We start from the raw sequence: 20046 nt of genomic DNA on the forward strand, positions 1-20046 counted from the left end.
AGGTCCGTGGTTCGAGTCCGGCCTCTGCCATTCTACTTGCCCTGTCTAGGCTTGGGCAATCTGGCCTTATCCCAGCCCTCGTGCCTCCGTGTGGCATGGCAGCTAGGCACCGAAGGCGCGCTACAGCTGAACGATTATTATTATTATTATTATTATTATTATTATTAGGAATACTAGAATTGTGGGTTGCTTATACGTATGGCGTTGTTCTAGCACCTGATGGAGTGTGAACATTTAGTCAACGCAACCACTACCAAGCCAGAATCCCCTTTTCACAATTGCAGACGAACATATAAGAAAGCTCTGATTGAGGACTTTGACCGCTGCGGGTGGGAGGTCATCCAGACCAGAAGCTCAGTGGCGCTTGAGACATATGCGGTCTTAAACCACCGAGGCCGTAGGTGGTTCGAACTTCACTGTCCGGGGTTCTACTTCAGCTATGGGCTTCAGATGAGTGGGAGCTGGCGGTCACGACAATTGTTCGAAGTAGCCGGTCCAACGGTTGAGGCGTTCTCTATCCAATATGGTTACTTCATTCCTATCCTTGATGGCTTCGCCCACAGGTGGTTTCCGGTTGCAGGGCTCAACTGAAATAATTTCCGGGCATTCTTGGCTTTCTGGGCCTCTTCTAATTCCTTGGCTTTCTTTATCGGCTTGCACCCTCACTTTCACTTGACGTCTGATAGTTAGTCGCATCAAGTTATGTTCGCGACCGGCTGGGATATTTCTTCGATACTTAAGGAGTGCCACCGTTTGGTCTGATATCCAGCGTTTAAATGCGCCTAGTGGTGCCGTGGAAAGGATAATATTCCCAACACTACAAAGCCCTAGCAATCTCGTCTCAGTATGAAAAAGTCGTTCAGCTGTAGCACCCTTTCGGTGCCTAACTGCCATGCCACGCGAAGGAAGCATGCGGGCTGGGATCCTCCCAGGTTGCCCAAACCTATACAGGAGAAGTCGAGAGGCGGTGGTGGAGTTCGAACCACGGACTTTTCGGTCAGTGAATTCGCGCCAGAGCCACTGAGCCATCTCGCCCCCATCGTAGTATGAGTTCACGTCTGATGTGTAAAACGCCGCTACAAGACTAGGTGCGATCAACTCCAGACCTCGTCCTTGCAGACCAGCCAGTTGCGGTAGGTTCGTTTGTTCTCCTGAGTATATAATCGTTCATTTCGGTGCCTAGCTGCCATGCCATCCAAAGGAAGCACGAGGGGTGGGATACTGCCAGGTTGCCCAAGCCTAGACAGGAGAAGTCGAGAGGTGAGATCGGGTTCGAATCACGTACTTTCTGGTCAGTAAATTCGCACTTTAACTACTGAGTCCTCTCGTCACTTGAGTAGGTATAAGTTCCGCTAGACTGGCCGAAGACGAGCTTGTCAAATCGAGAAGACCGGGACAGCTGTTGCGCCAGGGTGACGTAGGTTTTTCTGTCAGGGGTGGGGTGTACACTGCAGAGGTGCGATCCATATTGTTTTATGACTCAAAAACATTGCGTTATGAGCAGAAGACATACGAAAGCTGTCAGTGTTTGATAATCGCTGCGAATTGTTGGTCGGGTCTGGTAGGAGTATCATACTGACATACTGAGGTACGAGGTTTTACGAAGAAGGAACTCGCAGTGGATGGGTTATTCGTGTTTCGTAGATTACGCTGGTTAGGATATGTATTCTGTCGGCCTATCGGGGCTCTTTTCGTCCGGACATATACTGAGTAGAAACGACTGGCAACGAAGTACGAAAGCACTAACCAGTAAGTTCAGTCGGGTCGACAGCTGCCATCTCCCTAAGTGGGAACCCTGGGACTCTATCTACTAGTGGTTAACGACGCTGGCGCACATGGCTCAACGGTGCAGTCAGTGGTGCTTGTGTTTGAAAGCTATCTCTACCACAACTGCAGTAGCCGGAACAAGTGTTCCACTGCAGCACAGTTTGCAGCTGATTATCTGAACTGAACCCCATCACATTTCTTTCTCATCCTCATAGTCTAGGCAGGGTGATCACAATATCTCAACTACGTAGACAAGAAACAACACTGAACCTAGGACAGAGCATTGTGGGACACCATTGGCATCTGCTGTACCTTAAAATGACTGTCCGTGTATTTTCAGACTATCTCTGGCCAGCTAGGAAGACTGCGTACAATAAAGCATGTCACCACCAACTACATAAGCAACTATTTTTGTTGCGGTCTCCTCCTGGCAACCTTTTCGGACGCTTTATTGAAGTTGATGTATATCACGCCGACACGTGTTCGGCAGCTTTAGCAGAAACCCATCTTGCTCTTGCAACCAGGAGGTTGGTCACACACGAGCGGTTATGGCGACTTCCAAAATAACGGGCACGCATCCTTTCCTTCCTGTTCGGATCGTATTGTAGCCGCCGAGTGATAATATTTATAGTTTTATGTAGCGCTTCACAAACCGGCGCATTCCGACACATCCTGCTAATTTTTAAAACTAGGTTAAGAACCGCATTCTTCAATTCACATGGAGACTTTCCGTTTCCCAGAACCATTTTATACAGTCTCCAAGAGCCAAGTGATGGTTTCAGCTGGTTATTTCACATCTAAAGGTTGTTAACCATCTGGCCCTCGTTAGTTTGAAGTAGCTCAGTGGTTGATGTGCGAGGTATTTAGGTAATTCATTACCCACACATCTCCCCCCGGAGCTGTCTATCGACCATACTGAGCAGAAGAATACTGTTTTTGGTCATCGTTGTGTTGGATGTGAATGAACGAGGCAATTAGATAACGGGTATATGCTTTTGCAGCAGGTGCTTCAGTTGCGGAAATGTCTATCAGAATCAACTACTGTGGTTTGGCCACATTCTACGCATGCGACAAAGTCTGCCGGGACGAGCGTTATTCTCTGTCCCTCCTTCAGAATTGCGCAAACTGTGAGATGGACAACGTGGAGCGTGATAGGAGGGTGTGAGAGAGAGATTGCGAAGGGTTTTTGTGTTGTTGGTGCGGTCCGCCCTGTAGTATATGGTCCCTGTGCTCCCCTGTGCGTGGTCGGAAAGATTGCGCGAAACGTCTGGTAGTCGATGTTAGTGGCGTGGTTTCAATGTTTTCTGACTGACCGCTCGGAGCCGCAGACACTTCGCGATGCTTTCGGTGGGTTAGCGTTAGTTTCCCTCTTCCACTTTTTTCACCTCTTTTAGGAATACTTCAATATACTTAAACTTTGTGATTCCACGATAGTCAACCATCAGTGTCAACACTGATATTGCTCTTTGTGATGCTGATGATGACGATTTTTAACCGTGTGTTTAGATTTGTCACTAGCCCACTCACCCTTATATTTAGTAGCCCAAGGGATTGTGACTTCGGGTCCTTACTCTGAAGAACAGGGATAAATCCGTTCCACCTTATTTCTACCCATTTGATCCTCTTTGTAATTGTTGGAATCTGGGGGTATGGGATCTAAACCAAACTCTATCTGATCTCAACGCTCTCTTTTCTGTGCACACGGACTTGGAACTAACAACCTGTTTCGGTGATACAGAGAGGTTTTCCTTATCGGCGACAGATTTCTACCACTCTTCCGTGCAGTGGGGATTTCTGCCCAATCATTTCGAGCAATCTCTGTTTTTCCAGTGCGTTCGTGGGGAGGGGGGTTGGATCGGGATTTTCCAACAATCTGTTTATTACTTGTGTGGCCCCTGTATTCGACATTAGGGTAAGGTATACCAGTTGATCCTATTGTGTTGTTTAGGTTGCTAGCCAGTACCACACTGGAGCAATTTGCAGATTTCAGGGTGAAGGATGTGTGAAAATAAGCAAGAGAAATAGAAGTTTAAAGCACACTTCTGATGAGACAAATGCTCTCGTGCTGCTGTTCGGCATATTTACTTATGTTGTCAAGATGCCCAACTGGGATGGCACAGTCCCTGGATCCAAGCAGCCTTCAAAAACAGCCTTAAATATTTCTTCGAAAGTAAAAATTCCCGGCTTCATACCCAATTTTTCTCTGTGTTCTCCAGGTACAGGTCTCGCAAGGCATTGAAACTAAATCTAGCCTCTGAAGACAGCTCAAGTTTTCCAGATGATAAAAACCAGACGTCATTTTCGTTAGCCGTTGAACCCATCCTAACAGTCACCTAATTTGGCAAAGGCTCTAATCGAAGCAGCGAGTGAATGAACAAAATATACAACCCAGCGAATTTACGGAAATTCTCTGGTTCGAACTCAACCTTGATATGTTGACTACTCTTATCTAGGCGTGCATAACGTGGCAATATCCCAGCCCTCGTGCTTCTTGCGGATGGCATGGGAGCTAAGTATCAAATGGTTTTTGCGGCTAAACAATCATGACCGTTATCATCTCTCATTCAGCTCCGTGTGTTATGTAGAATTAAGGTCACTCCCAGTTTTTTATGTCCTCAGAACAGATGTCTGATATTACATGTATCAAAAGACCCGATTTGTTCCGTAGGAGTCTCTTGCACTGAGATCGTTTATGCGGTTTCTTTAGAGCTATCGTAGAAGATCCCGACCTAAAGCTGCCACCTTGTCGTGGTGGTCGGGCTATACTGGCTGGAATTTCGTTCCACAAGGTGCAACCATGCCAGGAAGGCCAAAGGGGAGCAGCCAGACCAAGAGCAGCGAGACCCCGAACTACGAGTAATCGTGCTACGAGGCGGTCTGGGAGTAAAGTCGTACTGTCCTCTGCGATAGGAGTGTGGAGGCAGTAAAATGTTCCCCCCAGGCGGCCAGCATGTCCATACTTATGGAAGCAGCGATGCTGCCTTCCTCCGAGGAAGGACGAGTTAGAAATGGTCGGCCCAAAAATTCACACACTCCGATCACCCATCGGTTAACCGTGACCGCCGGCGCATTATTCAATACAGTTGAAATACTCTTCAAACCAGAGTCTGGTGCTGCTCAAAAGGCACCTGCTGTGCACAGCCGTATCAAAAGTGAGACAATAATGTTCTATTCCCTGCCTCCTCGGGCCAGACTGGCCCTCTACATCCAGGTAGGTCGGACTATGGAGTCCTTGGATTCGGGAAGGGTCCCCCAAGAAAACCCTAACAACCGCTGTCTTGCCGTCTAGACTCTTGAGTGAGAGACTAAGTTCAGGGTCCCCGAACAAAACCCTACATCCTCCCACTGCCTTGTGGATCAAGGCAGTGTCAAAGGTTGAAGGTGGGGTACCTCAACTAAATCCCCTTCTTCGGCCTGGGCAATCAGGAAGTATCATTCGCCCTTGCAGCTCTTCGCTCACCGGCGTTCTCCCTCATTCCCTCCCCACCCATCGTGCAGTACAGTGCAACCAACTCATCTACCAGTTCTCTAGCCACTACTCCGTATCTAAACATTCGCTCAAAAAAATAAACCAAAACAATCACTTGCCAACCCCAAAAGATCTGATTTACATTGCAGCCTTCAATGTCCGTACTCTATGTCAAATTAGGCAACAACCATCCCTTGCCGAAACCTTACTTTCCCTCTCTATCGATGTACGTTGTGTCTCCGAAACACGCATACGAGACCCCACTTCAAACGTTCTCTTCAAACCGCTCAGAACGAGCCCAGTTGTTCCACATTTCACTTTTTGGGTATCCGGTGATTCTGACGCAATGGCTCGTGGTATCTACGATGTGGGAGTTGCACTCAGCCCCAAGGCAGAAAGTGCCTTACTGGACTGGATCCCAGTAAACAGCCTCAGCCCCAGGCAGAAAGTGCCTTACTGGACTGGATCCCAGTAAACAGTCACCTTTGCGCTGTGTAGTTTTCTGGCTCAATTAAAATTAGCGCAGGTCAATGCGGTAAACGGTGTTTGTTTGTCATGTGAGCATATGCCCCAACAGATAGTAGTTCTGAGACTGAGAAGGACGAGTTCTATTAAGATCTGTCACAACTGCTTCAGTTTGCAAGAACGACGGATATAGTAATCCTGGCTGGCGATATGAATGCCCAAGTTGGACGAAAGAAGCACATTTAGGTTGTCGATTTGGAGTCAATGCTGAGCGTACGGATAACAGAGAGCAGTTTCTTCAGTTGTGTGCAGATCATCGTCTGTTTCTGGTTAATACGAACTCCCAACCCAAACGGACACATCGGGTTACTTGAAGGCGACCTACCACAAAACAGTCGTGGACTCACTGGGACCATATAGCTATCAGTTGCCGATGGAGATCCAAAAGATAGTCGTTCCTTCTGGGGTACGCAACTTAACTCATCACGCCATCGTGCGGGCCCGCTTAGCACTTCCTTTTCCACCAGCACTACGCGTCCTGAGAGAGAAAAAAGTCGTCCAGCTGTAACAGCCTTCCGGTGCCTAGATGCCATGCCACCCGAAGGAAGCACGAGGGTTACTGCCAGGTCGCCCAAGCATAGACAGGGGAAGTCGAGGGACAGAAATCGGGTTCGAACCATGGCCCTCCCGGTCAGTAAATTCGCCCTCCAACAAATTAAGCCATCTCGCCCCACCTGCCGAAAGAGAGCAGCCCCGTTCATCAATTTCGACAAGTTTCAGTAGTTGAAGAGTGTCGAGCTGATCTGACTAGAAAGCTACGAGAAACGCAGTCAAATAGACGACGAAGATTACTTGGAGGATGAGGCGAGTTAAAGAAACAATGCTATCAGTTTTCAGAACTGATTGTCCAACCCATTTGACTCGACTCAATGAACACTGGATTTCTTTAGGATCAGCAGATCATATTGATGCCAGAAAGATCATACCAGCAACTGACGACTATGATGGCGCACGCAAGTCCCTCAAACACCGGATGATCAGGAGCTTGAAGAATGACAGAGAACGCTGGTGGATCTCGGAGGCCCGTGAGATGGAGAAGACTTTCACTGCCTGCAACGGCCGCGCCCTGGTTCAACTGATCCGATCAACGGGTCAAAAAAAGACAGGTGTCAGTGAGACAATGTGTGAAAAAGACGGAACAGCAATTCATTTTCTCAATCGCCGTCTTGAGCGGTGTGCTGAGCACTTCAAAGATCAATTCACCTCGTCTCCTTCAACACAACCGTTGGAAGAACCCACTGAGACTGAATGGAACATCCACAACAGCCCATCACCAACAAAGCGTGAGATTTCAATCATGAAGCGTGACAATGTACCTGGCCCGGATGATCTACACCCCGCGCTCATCAAAAAAGGTGGGGAGGTCCTGGTGTACAATTTGACAACCATACTGCAGAAGATTTGGAACGAAAACAGCCGAATGGATCTCCTGAACCGTCATCTCAGTTTTCAAAAGGGAGCAAGAACTTCATGTGAAGACCATCAGCCTGGTATCCGTCGCATCTAAAGTGCTCTCTGGCATTATTTTGCGCAGTTTGATGGATTATCGGGAGCAACAGATTCGTGGGAATCAAGCTGGGTTTCGCTCTGGTCGAGGGTGCATCGAAAATATCTTTACGAAGAGACAAATTCTTGAGCAGAGCCACCCTTCAGAAGTCCCACGTTTGTCGTTTTTCTTGATTTGAAAGTTGCTTCTGATTCCGTCGATCGTCAGCAGCTTTGACAGTGTCTAGCGGTCAAAGGTGTCCCTTCCAAATTTCTCTCTTATGAGGGCACTGTATGCGAGCTCTTATGGGCTCGTACGAGTATACGAGGAGCTCTCGCGTGAGTTCGCCACGTTCAGGAGTGTAAGACAAGGACTTCCTCTTTCCTCTTTAACTTTGTTATTGATATGCTGCTTGAAATTTTTCTGCCTCCTTCTGAAATCTCGGGAGTCGAAATGCTCCCGGGACGTTCTTCACAGACATTGAGTATACGGACGATATTGCTCTCCTTGGTTCATATCCTTCCCAAATGCAAATGATTTTAAATAACCTAAATAACCCTGCGCACGGTTCGGCGTGCGCTTCACATCTGCAAAGTGTAAAGTGGTTCGGCGTCGCTTCACATCTGCAAAGTGTAAAGTGCTGCTACAAGACTGGGTAGGATCAAACCCACACATCATGCATGCAGGTTAACCAATCGACGTGGTAGATGAATTTGTTTACCTGGGCAGCTGTATACATCCCGGTGGACTGGCTGGAGATGAGATTATTTCTCGAGTCGGAGAGGCCAGGGCATCTTTTACCGATCTCCGACATTTACGGCGCCGTCGTTGACGTCAGTTCGTCTGTCAAGGGCATAGCTTACACTGCAGTGGTGCCATCCACACTGCTTTATGGATTACAGACGTGACCCCTACGCGCAGAGGACATACCAAAGATGTCAGTGTTTGATCATCAGTGTCTCCGCAGCATTGGCCAGGTCCGGTGGGAACATCGGATTAGTAATGCTGAAGTAGGCCAGATGGTTTTAGGAAGAAGGAACTCTCCCGCGATAGATGAATTACGCTTCATAGACTGCGCTGGTTGGGACATGTACTCAGCATTTCAGAAGACCATCTGCCTCACACAGCTTTTTCTCCCAGCCCTGTGCTGAGTGGAAGTGACCGAGAGGTGGACATTGTCTGACCTGGCAACGAAGTACGAAAACACTAACCAGTAAAATTAGTCGGGTAGGCAACTGCCGCCTCCCTGGATGGAACCCCGGAACTCAACTCACCAGTGGTGTTTGACATTGGCGGAAACGGCCTAATCGGGCAGTCAGTGGCGCCCGTGCATCAAGGCTATCGTCTTCAGTGCGTAATTACCTAATTTCCGAACAAACAACATGCCCTCTCCTCCAAGGCCTGGTTGTATGCTGCACTCTCCTGTTTTCCGGTGGTCGAAACTGTAGCAGCTGGAACCAATGTGTCTATGGCACACGGTTTGTAGTTGATAAATTGAATTGATTGATTGTGTACTCGGTTGGGAGTGTAATCTGCACACCTGACGGGTCTGAAACAGCAACGTTTATTGGCATGCTTCTTAGTACCTTATTCAAAATCACTTGTAAATCCATGACTATGGATTGAAGACGACAGTTATGTTCTTTGAGAAAGCTGTCAGAAATGTGAAGAAAAGGCGTTCAGAAAAAAACTACTTGGATTGGCCTGAACGGATTCAAAACCGTTCAGTAGCATTCAGTGCGAACGTTCGCACTCATTCGTTCTTGCAAACCAAGTGTGATGGCAAAACAGTCCTAGTAAAGCGGCTGCAGGTCAGCACTCACCTACAGATGAATAAACTCACTTTGGATGGGATTTTTGGAATTCTTTACACCTATTATCGATTAAGACTACCTTGTCCCTGGCTTTGATATAAGTAGCACGGAAAGATTTCATAAAATTCACTCGCTGTCCGTTTCACCCTGCTGGAGCTTACCTGGTGAGCACAATTTTGGATCGCTCCAACAACAGTTTGCTTGTTCGTTGGTTTTTGATTTCATTATCATTTGAGAAACGCTGGATCTAAACACTCAGTGGTGTTCCTTGTATTTAATGCCATATTACTTCCTGCGCACAATGTGCATCACATGGGCTTTCGTATACGAATGGATCAGTCAAAATTACTGGTTTGGGGCACCTTAGTGGTTAGGGTGCAAACTTACTGACCGGAAAGTCTGTGGTTCCAGCCCAACTTCGGCATTTCGACTGCTCCTGTCTAGGCTTGGGCAACCTCGCGCTCTCTTCGGTTGGCATGTGAGCTGTGTACCGAAAAGGCATTACAGCTGGATGGTTCTTATAGCTAGTATCGTAACAAATTTATGTTAAATTAAAACGGGTTTTGCGTAGATAGACGCCCATTTGAACGGTGTTGAGGTCTGCGGAATAACTTGTTTATGGTATTCTTCAAGTGAATGTGTTGCGCAAAACTCGATTAACGTTTCAGTTGAAACGAAATTCAGCGTGCCGGATAATTTTCTAACGCTTGATATCAACTGTTCCTATCAGTCTCAATAGTGTTCTGTTAAGCAAAAGGGTTCTTGCACGAGAACTTTCAGTCGCGGATTGCCCTTCCTTTGCTGTATAACTGTGAGAACCGGGTGAAAGCGTGACTAAATCATATAATGAGCCGCCACATCTAGCCATGTACTTTTGCCTGATCTCGTCAAGCTATCTGTATCACCCTGACGTTGACGACATAGTCGGTGCTAATAATTCCTTAGGTCACCATTGACATTCTTCTTTCTCTAAACTTGATGAGTAAGCGCATTACTCCTGTCAGGAGGACGACTTCGATTCCAAAGTACAATCATATCTAATACTGGTGTACGAAAAACGCATCAAGTCTGCTTCCAAAGCGCAGAACCGTAAACAAAATATATTGAACGAGGAATCATTGCGTAGTGAGACGCGTGGATGTGGTCATTTGCTTTTAACAAATGGTAAAGTTGTGGGGTCATGTTAGTAGCTGTAAGCATGACAGTTGCTTTCAAATATTCATTACCCAGCATGGTGCTTTGGGCAGAGATTCCACACGTTTCAGCTCCTAAACTACTTGTTCACGCAAGCACGCACTCCTAAACAGCAACAGTCGAATTTCTACAGTTACACACGATTTTCTTCTGAATAATATGAGTAAAATTAACAATTGTTCCTCTATACTCCTCCTTTCGCCATTTTATTGCGAATCAATGTCTTTTATTTGCTGTGGATCCTGTTGTTGTTGATCTTCTTGGCGGTCTTGGGTCGCCTTGGCACTTTGGCACACTGCCAACTCTTAACCACAGTTTTTTTGAGTTCTCAAAACTGTAATGAAAGTGATTGCAAAACATCCAACTATTTCTTGGACGGTTTGGATAAAAAATAAAAATTACTTGCCTATTTGTTGAAATTATCGAAAATCTCTGGCAGTATTGAAAAAAAGCAAGGTTCTGAACTCGCGACAGTTTTCCCGGAACTACATCCACAATGCGCTTTTTGCTTGTGAAGTTTTACCTTCAGTTTGTTCAGTCACATCGGATGGTCTGTCTGAAGTTTTAGATTTAATTTTAAATTAGCAGTTAATTTGTATACGGAAAAGAACCCTAATTTTTTCCCATAAGAGGAGCCTATCATTTTCACTTCTGCGTCTGTTGAGAAGTTAGCCAAAACTATTGTAATAAGGTAAGTTTAGAAATCAGGATTCTTCAATCCGAAATGTCACTTAATTCGTGTTTCTAAAATCTTTCTCGCGCCAAGCGTGTCCCTCTTTTTTCAAACGCTACATCTTGAAATCGATGCTACTAAAGTTAGTAGCCTGGTAAAGTATTCTGCACTTCTTTGATGCCATCTTTCACTGTTCGGCGCGTGCTTTGGATGGTGGTCAGTTACTGTGCAACATAACGCTTGCATCCGATCCATGAGAAGAGCACCAGAAGTTATGAGTTACTTGATTCATCGTGGCCCCCCAAGGGCCGGTGATTGCCGCTCGGATAAACTAACTGTGTCAACTATTCATGACGCAGTCTTTTACCAACCCTCATTTGTGATGGTAGCAAGAATGACTTTTCCTAAATGAATCAGTTTACTGAGAGCGTAACTTTGCATGAGTATATTTATTGCTGTTCGCTTGCAAACGTATTGGTGTGCATGACAAGCTGACACACTGAGAAATGCTCAACTGCTGGACCCGCGACACTCGTCTCATATCCACTCATAAATAACACGGTTACTCTGCTGGCTGATTATCGTGTTTTAATGTACCGATCATCATTCCTTTTGTAAGATTCATTTGTTTTTCTCTCAAGGTTAGTGCTGTTTTGTTCATCGCCTATGTTTTGCGGAGAAAATAGCTGGTTTCAGCTTCACTAGGTAGCAGCGGTCTGAGTGAAACGATTCTATGGACCACACCTTAGAGGCTTTTGCTTCAAAGTGTGGTATAATAGGTGGAAAATATTGAAGCAGAGTCTGGATAGCATCTGAAGATGTCTTTTGTTAGCATCCTGTATGTACCGAATGTGAAACCACAAACCCTTGTAGGTCGCGCCTTCAATAGCGCCTCTTTCTGTCAAGTGTAGAATTTATTTATAACGCCAAGTAACTTTTCCTGGGGTCAACGCGTTGACCTTTGAATGAGTTCCATGGTGGCAAGCTCAAGATAATCGATAGTAGTTCAAGGGCATTCGTGATAGGCTGTATGGTTAGTTTCTCGGATGACGTTTCTTTTGGTGTCGTGTTATGTTTTCGGAAATTCTGAAAACCATAACCTTATGGTATATGGTCGTATGTTTTTTAGTGACTGCGAAAAATGGGACTAAAATCAGCGGAACTCTCATTATCCTCATTACGGTTCGGTTGCCAAGGCTTTCGAAAAACTCGTTGCATAATTGGGTGATTGTGCTGTTCTATATTTCTGCATAAGCTTCAGGACCAAGGTTCTTACTTTTGTTACCTGTTCTGTCCATCTGTTTGTGAATTCATCAAGACACCGGTTTGTCTCGGATCGACTATAGCAATGCGTATAGAAGCGCAAGGATGCATTTAGGTCATACATTCACATCCTAAAACCAGGTTATTTGTTTGCTACCATGTGAATGAGTAGGGTGTTCGAGTCTTCAGCTACTTTACAGTTCCTGAAAAAGGTCAATTGTACTCCCGCTCTATCATGTGTCAAACTTTCAGGACACCTGATACTCCACTAGTTATTCTCAATAAGCGACACGATCCTACGGGTCGGTTGAATCAACCTGAACGTTTAGTTTCAGGACAACCTGGTTCTTTTTGTTGAATGTGATCGGTAATGAGTATGGATTAACCTAGTCGAGGAAGAGATCTATTATAGCCTTAAGTGAGGGTTGAAGGGACAGGAATCTTTGTATCATATGGCCTAGTTAGCCCTTGTAATGACGCCACCCATAAAAGTCGATCGCCTGTTCTTTGACTCGGAGAATGTCTTTATGCGCTCGCTGTCTGAAATCTTGTCTATATTTACCTAGATGTTCGTTGAATTTTCGATGATCATCAGTGAAGTTGATGTCATAGGAGCTGCGAAGTTTGTTAGTAACAAGACAGTAACCGAACAGTATTGACTGCAAAGCAAACGGTGTAGATAAATCCCATCTAGGTTTTTTCAGAGTTATTCGTAACAGGTTGGCTAGTGGACAGGGGTCCGGCCAAGACAATCTCTTTATCCTTCAGGTTGGGGGTTGGAACAAATAAGGGCGGTTTGGTCACTAAAAGACATCAGTGAGCGGTCGCAAGCATGCTGTGTCAGGTTACAGCAAGTTATATATCGTGTTGCTGTGTGACATGGCATCTGGGGGGAGACGATCTGAGGTGTTTTTGCGCAGTCGACCACGGATGTCTTAGAACCGTTGCTTGTATCGGATGGTATCAACGAGTTCGTAACGAGATATCTAGAAAACGGGTAATCGGTTGTGCAGAAAACATTAGTCGCGGAAAACATCTAGCACCACCAGCTGTGGTAGCTTGGCCATCTACCATTCGTCGTTCAGCTGCAACACCCTTCCGGTACCTAGCTACTGTGCCACCGGGAGGAAGCACGAGGGCTGGGATACACCAGGTTACCCTGACCTAGAGACGGGAGGTCGAGAGGCAGAAGTTGGACTCGAACCACTAACCTTCCGGTCAATAAATTCGTGCTTTAACCACTGAGGCATCTTGTCCCATCTAACATGCATACCGAATCATCGTCCTCTTCGGAATGGCCGAAACTGTGAGATGGAAAACTAGTGACTTGACAGAAAGGTGTGAAAGTGATTACGAAGGGTTTGTGTTGTTAGTGTGGTTTGCCCTCCCTAAGTGAGTCTCCGTGACCCTAATGGTATGAGACCTTGCAAGAAGTGGCGGCTAGCCGATGTCAATAGCTTTCGTGCTGTTAATTCCTTTCTAGATTGTCTGATTGAGCATTTAGAAGTGTAGGCACCCCAGAATACCTGCAGTAGGCGAGCACTAGCTCTGTTTCCCACCCACTTTTTTACTTTAAGGATGTAGGTATAATTAAGTAAGCCGTGTCTGTGCGACAGCGGAGCTTCATTTTTAACACATGTCGCTGTCTCTGATAATAATGATTACACACTGTATTATCTTTCGTCCATGATTTTCTGGGTGTAGCGGTTGGAGACAAGGGCTTGTTACACTGTATGCTTGTTAACGTTTACACAACCAAAATGAACTGACGGGAAATGGTTGCCGTAGCGAGACATCGCAGTGGTTAGAGCGCGAATTTACTGACCGGAAGGTTCGTGGTTCGAATCGGACCTCTGCCTCTCAACTTCCCCTGTCTAGGCTTGGGCAACCTGGCCATATCCCAGCCCTCGCGCTTCCTTCTGGTGGCCGAAAGGGTTGCCGTAGCATATTTTTGGGTCGTCGTTGCACCACCTTCTACCCAACTATATTGATTCGATTGTCATTGACATAGAGGCTGTCGACCATATTACTTCTGATGCGTTGAAAAAGAACAACTAACTTGACATTGTATCAACCTTCTTGCTTTTAAGGTTTCACCAAGCGAATGCTGCAACTATACGAGGTTTCTTCTTTGTGTACTTAAATTTTATTTTCTCAGGAGATAGACATGTGTCATTCAGACTGTGTATGTGTGAAAGAAAAATTCCCTGTTGCTGTTGAAAAAGCAACTTTATATTAAAAACAACGCCTCGTTTTTAAGGGAAATGGCGGCATTCTGGAAAGCTCATGCAGACGAATTCCTTCGGTCGTATTTGGCTTCATTACACGGACGTAGAGAACCTGAACAATTGCTTGGCAACGTCGGGCTTTTGTCCACAGAATCCAAAGTCTGTACGGTTTGCAAACGTTTCGTCGCTATTCAGGGAGGCCTCATTAACAGCGCACTGATGATTCGTTCTTGAATGGTGACGAAAAGCTTACAAGCTAACTATCAGTATTGGCAGACAGATCAGCGGCCACCTGATCAACAGCCCCTTAGCTCACTCGAGCTACCAATATTCGGACACTAACTAAGAGCATTGTTCTCCATTGGGTTCAAACCATGGATCTTCCGGTAAGTAAGCTCGCGCCTGAACCACCGACGAATCTGGAGCATTGAAGATAACTATTTTGGATTACGGGCTTTGCAGTTTTTAATAACCATTATTGACGACATTGTAGACAGTGACGAACGCAAGTTTTTGCCTATCATATAAACCCTCCCATTGCTAGATGGGACTAGATTGACGACCGGTATCTATTTATATTAGCCTCTTTCGCTGCCTCCATTCTCATTTCAGGGTTGCATTATGCTGGGAGGAGTGTTAAGGTCCTGTCTTTCATAAGGGGAACGAGATCGCTCAGTGGTTATAGAGCGTGAATTTACTGACCAAATGGTCCGTGGTTCAAACCCGACCTCTGCATCGCAACTTCTTCTGTCTAGGCTCCAGCACCCTGACAGAATTCCAGCCTTCGTGCTTCCTTCGAATGGTATAACAGCTAGGTACCAAAAGAGTGTTACAGCTAAAAGTTTTTCTCGTTCTTACGTCGGTATGTAGTCGCCAATCTCGCTAGGCTCATTATCAAGGCTATCATCAAAAGACTGTCTTAAATACACCTATTTAGGCTTCACTTGTTACAGAATAAATGCACACAAGTCCAGTTAGTGTTATATTTGAATACGTCCATGCTAGTCTCATGGAATGGTCATCCATTGAGTACTGGATCCAGCTCTGGTTGCATTCCATTTTAGTTTATCAAAAGCACCCGAAGCAACAGTACTAGCTTTTGGTGACAGAGCACCGTCGATCAAACCAGATGTTCTATAATTTGTACTAGTCTGCAGTGTGTTTTTATGTCGTGTTTACGAAACATTCAGTTCGTTTTTGCTTTGCTGGTTGTGTTTATTGTGCAGAGAACGAGAGTCAGCAGTTATCAGCTTGTGAATTCTTCATTACCACTCCACTTCAGAAGATGCATTCTGACACTGATAGACCATTCGAATTATTGCATAGAAAAAGAAAATAATCGGTTAAAGTCAGACTTAATCAACTAAATTGGTCGGCCTAACCGATTTTCTTTCGAGGACCTTCACTCTTCTTTCCACCAAATGAGTGATCAAGTTCGTTTTATTTTCAAGTGCCACTTTATACCGCCAACTGGAGTCAGATCAGTCTGTGATCTGGAGTACACCATTTACCCGAGAAGTCACGTACGATTTCAACACTGATAACATTTTTACCTAATGGCTAACTTCTCTCATCCGTCAAATGTGTTGAGTAAAACAAATTGGATTACGTCCCTTTCCTTTTTAAAGTAAACTGTGACAGTGAAGTTCCGCTCCAACTTCATTTGAGTTTGGGTCGTTAAAACCACCCGAGAACGGAAATGATTGTTTGTTTTGGTTTCTGGAAGAGTTCTGACCAGATAATAAAATAAAAGTACATTGTTTTGGAAACACTGTTAAGGTACGATAGCCTATGTATACCCCTGCATGAGAACGAATTTCACGGCTTTCTGATGTGGTTCGATGTATTCTCCGGTGCAGATGATATACTCTTATATTCAGGCGTTTCTGGAAAGGTCGTCCTCCTCCCGCTATTCTACCGATAAATGGTCGATTAGGAACAGTGTGTCACCAACAGAAAAATAAGTGTCATACCTTGTACTCATTGTCATCTTGTCTTGTTCACGTCTGTTGAGGATCCTGAACAAAGAATGAGCGCGCGTAACAAACTATCCTTTTCTCTCATATCTGTGGTCACAGCCAGCCTAGGTGAATAAGTTACTTGATCTATAAGTTAGTCTGGTGCACTGTCGAACCAACTGAATTCAGTAGGAGTGTGGTCCTAAAAACTGATGAATACGGTTGACGGGCTTGTCGTCTGCCGCTTTGGTGATCACAAACTATCAAGTTTGTTCCTTTCCTTTGATAGCCTCAGTAATTATGAAACATGAGTTACAGGTGTAAACAGTATTGTCAAGATGAGCATGAATGAAATCAACCATTCGTTCAGTGCTCTTCATTCCTCAACTTCCTTACCGGGTTATTCGTCAAGTTCGAGAATAAACGAGTGTACCACAGCATTTCAGGAATGCTCGGAGTTTTGAACTTCAACTCTTCCGCGCGTTTAGGCGTATGATTTTCAAATATTATGAATCTTCCTAGCGCAATTCCGTCACGTAGAATAAAAAATGATAATTTCGCTTTCCACCTTTCTAGCTGGTGCAACAACCGGACTTGCCATTTTTTACAATCACTGGCGAGTACTATCCTTTGTCTTCAACTCCTTCAACTCTCACCCAACCCCAACTTCCCGGTGCGATTTTCGGTGTATCTCTACCAACAGCGGTTATCCAAAGTCACCAGCTTGCTCTTCGTAGACTCATAAATTCGGAACCGCTTTGCCAGGCCAATCCGTTCAAGCAATCGTCCCAGACAGGACAACATTCTTCCAGCCCATATTTTAACCCACCTACTCCCAGCACAAATACCATGCCACGTCCATCACAGCCCAAGGCGAATCCGGATCCGGGTAATTCAGCATTTCCAGGACCACCAGCCCCCATAATTGCTGGAGGGAAGCGTGGTGCTTCTGCAGTGTCCGCTACAGCCGTTCTGCCGTCTGCTCCTGCAACCGGTGCTCCCGCCGACTCTGGAGAGCAACCTCCTCTACGTCTCCCACCGAAATTGTCGGAAGCGGTTAGTCCCTTCAGTTTTGTTCAGTACCAGTACTTAATCTCGTATGTTCAACTCTAAAACAACCGCTCCTACAACACAACAACTATCACTCCAATATGCTCAATTCTGACTGCAAGTGACGTTAGGTCACGGGCGGTACGGGAAATTGACCATCATTCGACAGGAAAAACTGAGTTTTTTTTACAAATACGTCAAAAAGTCCTTCTAATACCGACCTATTTGTGGGAGTCTTCGGGATGATTCATACTCGAAATTTTGCAGCACAATTTCTTGAACGTTTTTCCCAGTTAGTTGGAAAAGCCTTGGAACCGGTTGAAAAGTGATGTTTTCAAAGAAGTTTCGGAAGTTGTCAGAAAAGCCTTGAGACTGCGTTTTACTGAGAATATGTGGTATATCTAGCAAACACGTTTATTATGTTTTTATATTCAACCAGTAGCTGGATTTCTTCAGTACAAGCTGGCTCCGAAAATAGCCTAATCCTTACCCCTTTTCATGAAGTCCACTTACGATGTTTGATGTAGGATGTTTTCTGTGCGTCTATCACAGCCACATCTGTCTTTATTGAATGTATGCACCTTTCACAAGTACTTTGGGTAGAGAGGAGGTGTTGTGTGTGCTGATACAACGCTACACCGATGTGTATTCAAAAACCGACGTCTATCTGTTGTTCAAGGTTCCAAAGAAGAATAATCCAGAAGGACCATTCTTGTCAACTGTGCGCAGAGTTGTATTACAAACACGGAACTTTGACAGTTTCATACGACGAAGGGGGTCTCAAGGCCCAGTTACAAAAAAACAATAGTTGAAGTGATGCCAGGTTTACTTTGGCAATCTGAACGTTCAGCCTAACAGTATGTAGATCAAAATTCAGTAATGATCGCTCATTCTTGGGCAACAGACCACTCGCGGCGTGACCACATTTTCTCGTTCAGTCGTACTTTGGGAGAGAGGTGTTGTGTGTGCTGATACAACGCTACACCGATGTGTATTCAAAAACCGACGTCTATCTGTTGTTCAAGGTTCCAAAGAAGAATAATCCAGAAGGACCATTCTTGTCAACTGTGCGCAGAGTTGTATTACAAACACGGAACTTTGACAGTTTCATACGACGAAGGGGGTCTCAAGGCCCAGTTACAAAAAAACAATAGTTGAAGTGATGCCAGGTTTACTTTGGCAATCTGAACGTTCAGCCTAACAGTATGTAGATCAAAATTCAGTAATGATCGCTCATTCTTGGGCAACAGACCACTCGCGGCGTGACCACATTTTCTCGTTCAGTCGAACCGCCGTGATGACACTGTCACCAGAGCCTATTTCGGACGTGAATGTAATATTTCTGTCATATTTACTATCTGCATACGTTCCACCGTTAGCCTGAAAAAGCCGTCGAACCTTGTGTACGTTATAGTAGCACGCGGATGTTTGACGGCTCAAGACTACAACCTCTTGCTACTGGATTGTAAGAGAACGAATGCAACCGATCGGTTTCGTCTCAACCACTTCGTTCTTGGTCTATATTTTTGACCTGATAGTGCTATAGAAGCAGGTTGGTCACAGATAGGCGTTGCGAAAACGTCGTTCAAAGGTTTAAAAGGTGCGTGAGATGGAGTCGTTAGCTCTTTTTGTTTGAAAAATTCGGTTCTTGACTATTTTCTACCTTGACAATCAGTTGGTCTCTTCAGTATGTCACTAGTGGTTGCACCACTTCGGGAAATTTTAAAATTCTCTATCCAATTCACGTAAGCTTGATGCTTATCGCAGTGTCTTGACTTGAAGTGTTAAATTGTGTTGCCTTCAGAAGTTGCCCGAGTTAGTCCTATGAGTGCTACGCTTTTCGATGCACTTTCCCCCTTAAGTAATGAAGTTTTGTACTTAGATTCAGGCGTTTCAGACGTGCTAGCACCGAGTTACAATAAGCGGGGAAAAACGCTCTCGTATTCGTTCTGGTATTAACAGACATCAAATCATGCGCTTCAGTGTCGTTCTAGATTCAGACTTCTTGTAACTGTACTTCGTAGCGATAAGCTGTTCCTCAGTAAAAACGATACACCACGTTTTTTTACCGTTTTTGTTTCAAAATGCACGGTTGTGCATATTCATGCGAGCTCCGCACCAATACCAGTGGACTGGCTTTCGAGTAAATGTGCTTGTTCTGGGTGTTCCTGGCTTCTCTTGAGAGGTGCTTCTAAAAGTGATAAAATAATGGATAATCGTTAAGCTGTAATACCCTGTCGGTGCCTAGCTGCCATGCTCCTAAAACGACCAATGTGGCTGAAGGACTCAAACTCTTACCACTGTCCTATTCTAGTATAATCGTCTTTGGAAGCCATATTGGTTAGTTGGAGTTAACCAAGATATTCTGGGGACAGTTGTGGCTTTTGGGTGTTGGTCTGTTCGCGGAGCTTGGCAGTTGGGTTGCAAACGTTTCATCACCAATCGAGGTGACATCGTCAGTGCACTGACGATTGGTGATGAAACGTTTGCAACCCAACTGCCAAGCTCCGCGAACAGACCAACACCCAAAAGCCACAACTGTCCCCAGAATATCTTGGTTAACTCCAACTAACCAATATGGCTTCCAAAGACGATTATACTAGAATAGGACAGTGGTAA

At 45.3% G+C, this 20046-nt stretch overlaps 2 protein-coding genes across 2 annotated transcripts in view; one reads left to right on the forward strand and one right to left on the reverse strand.

Moving 5' to 3' along the window:
- The window catches only part of T265_00338 (hypothetical protein), a gene marked incomplete at both ends in the record, with an annotated part of 36685 nt that extends 19385 nt beyond the window's left edge, over positions 1 to 17300 (reverse strand). Inside the window, 2 exons of the mRNA XM_009164083.1 lie at positions 6087 to 6239; positions 17207 to 17300. Coding sequence (XP_009162347.1) covers positions 6087 to 6239; positions 17207 to 17300 — 247 coding nt within the window. The remainder of the gene's footprint in view (positions 1 to 6086; positions 6240 to 17206) is intronic.
- Positions 1 to 20046, forward strand: part of T265_00337 (hypothetical protein) — a gene marked incomplete at both ends in the record, with an annotated part of 39049 nt that overhangs the window by 17095 nt on the left and 1908 nt on the right. The window contains one exon of the mRNA XM_009164082.1: positions 16954 to 17433. Within this exon, the coding sequence (XP_009162346.1) occupies positions 16954 to 17433 (480 nt within the window). The remainder of the gene's footprint in view (positions 1 to 16953; positions 17434 to 20046) is intronic.

This window comes from Opisthorchis viverrini (assembly GCF_000715545.1).
Source record: "Opisthorchis viverrini unplaced genomic scaffold opera_v5_3, whole genome shotgun sequence".
Classification (NCBI taxonomy): Eukaryota; Metazoa; Platyhelminthes; class Trematoda; order Opisthorchiida; family Opisthorchiidae; genus Opisthorchis; species Opisthorchis viverrini.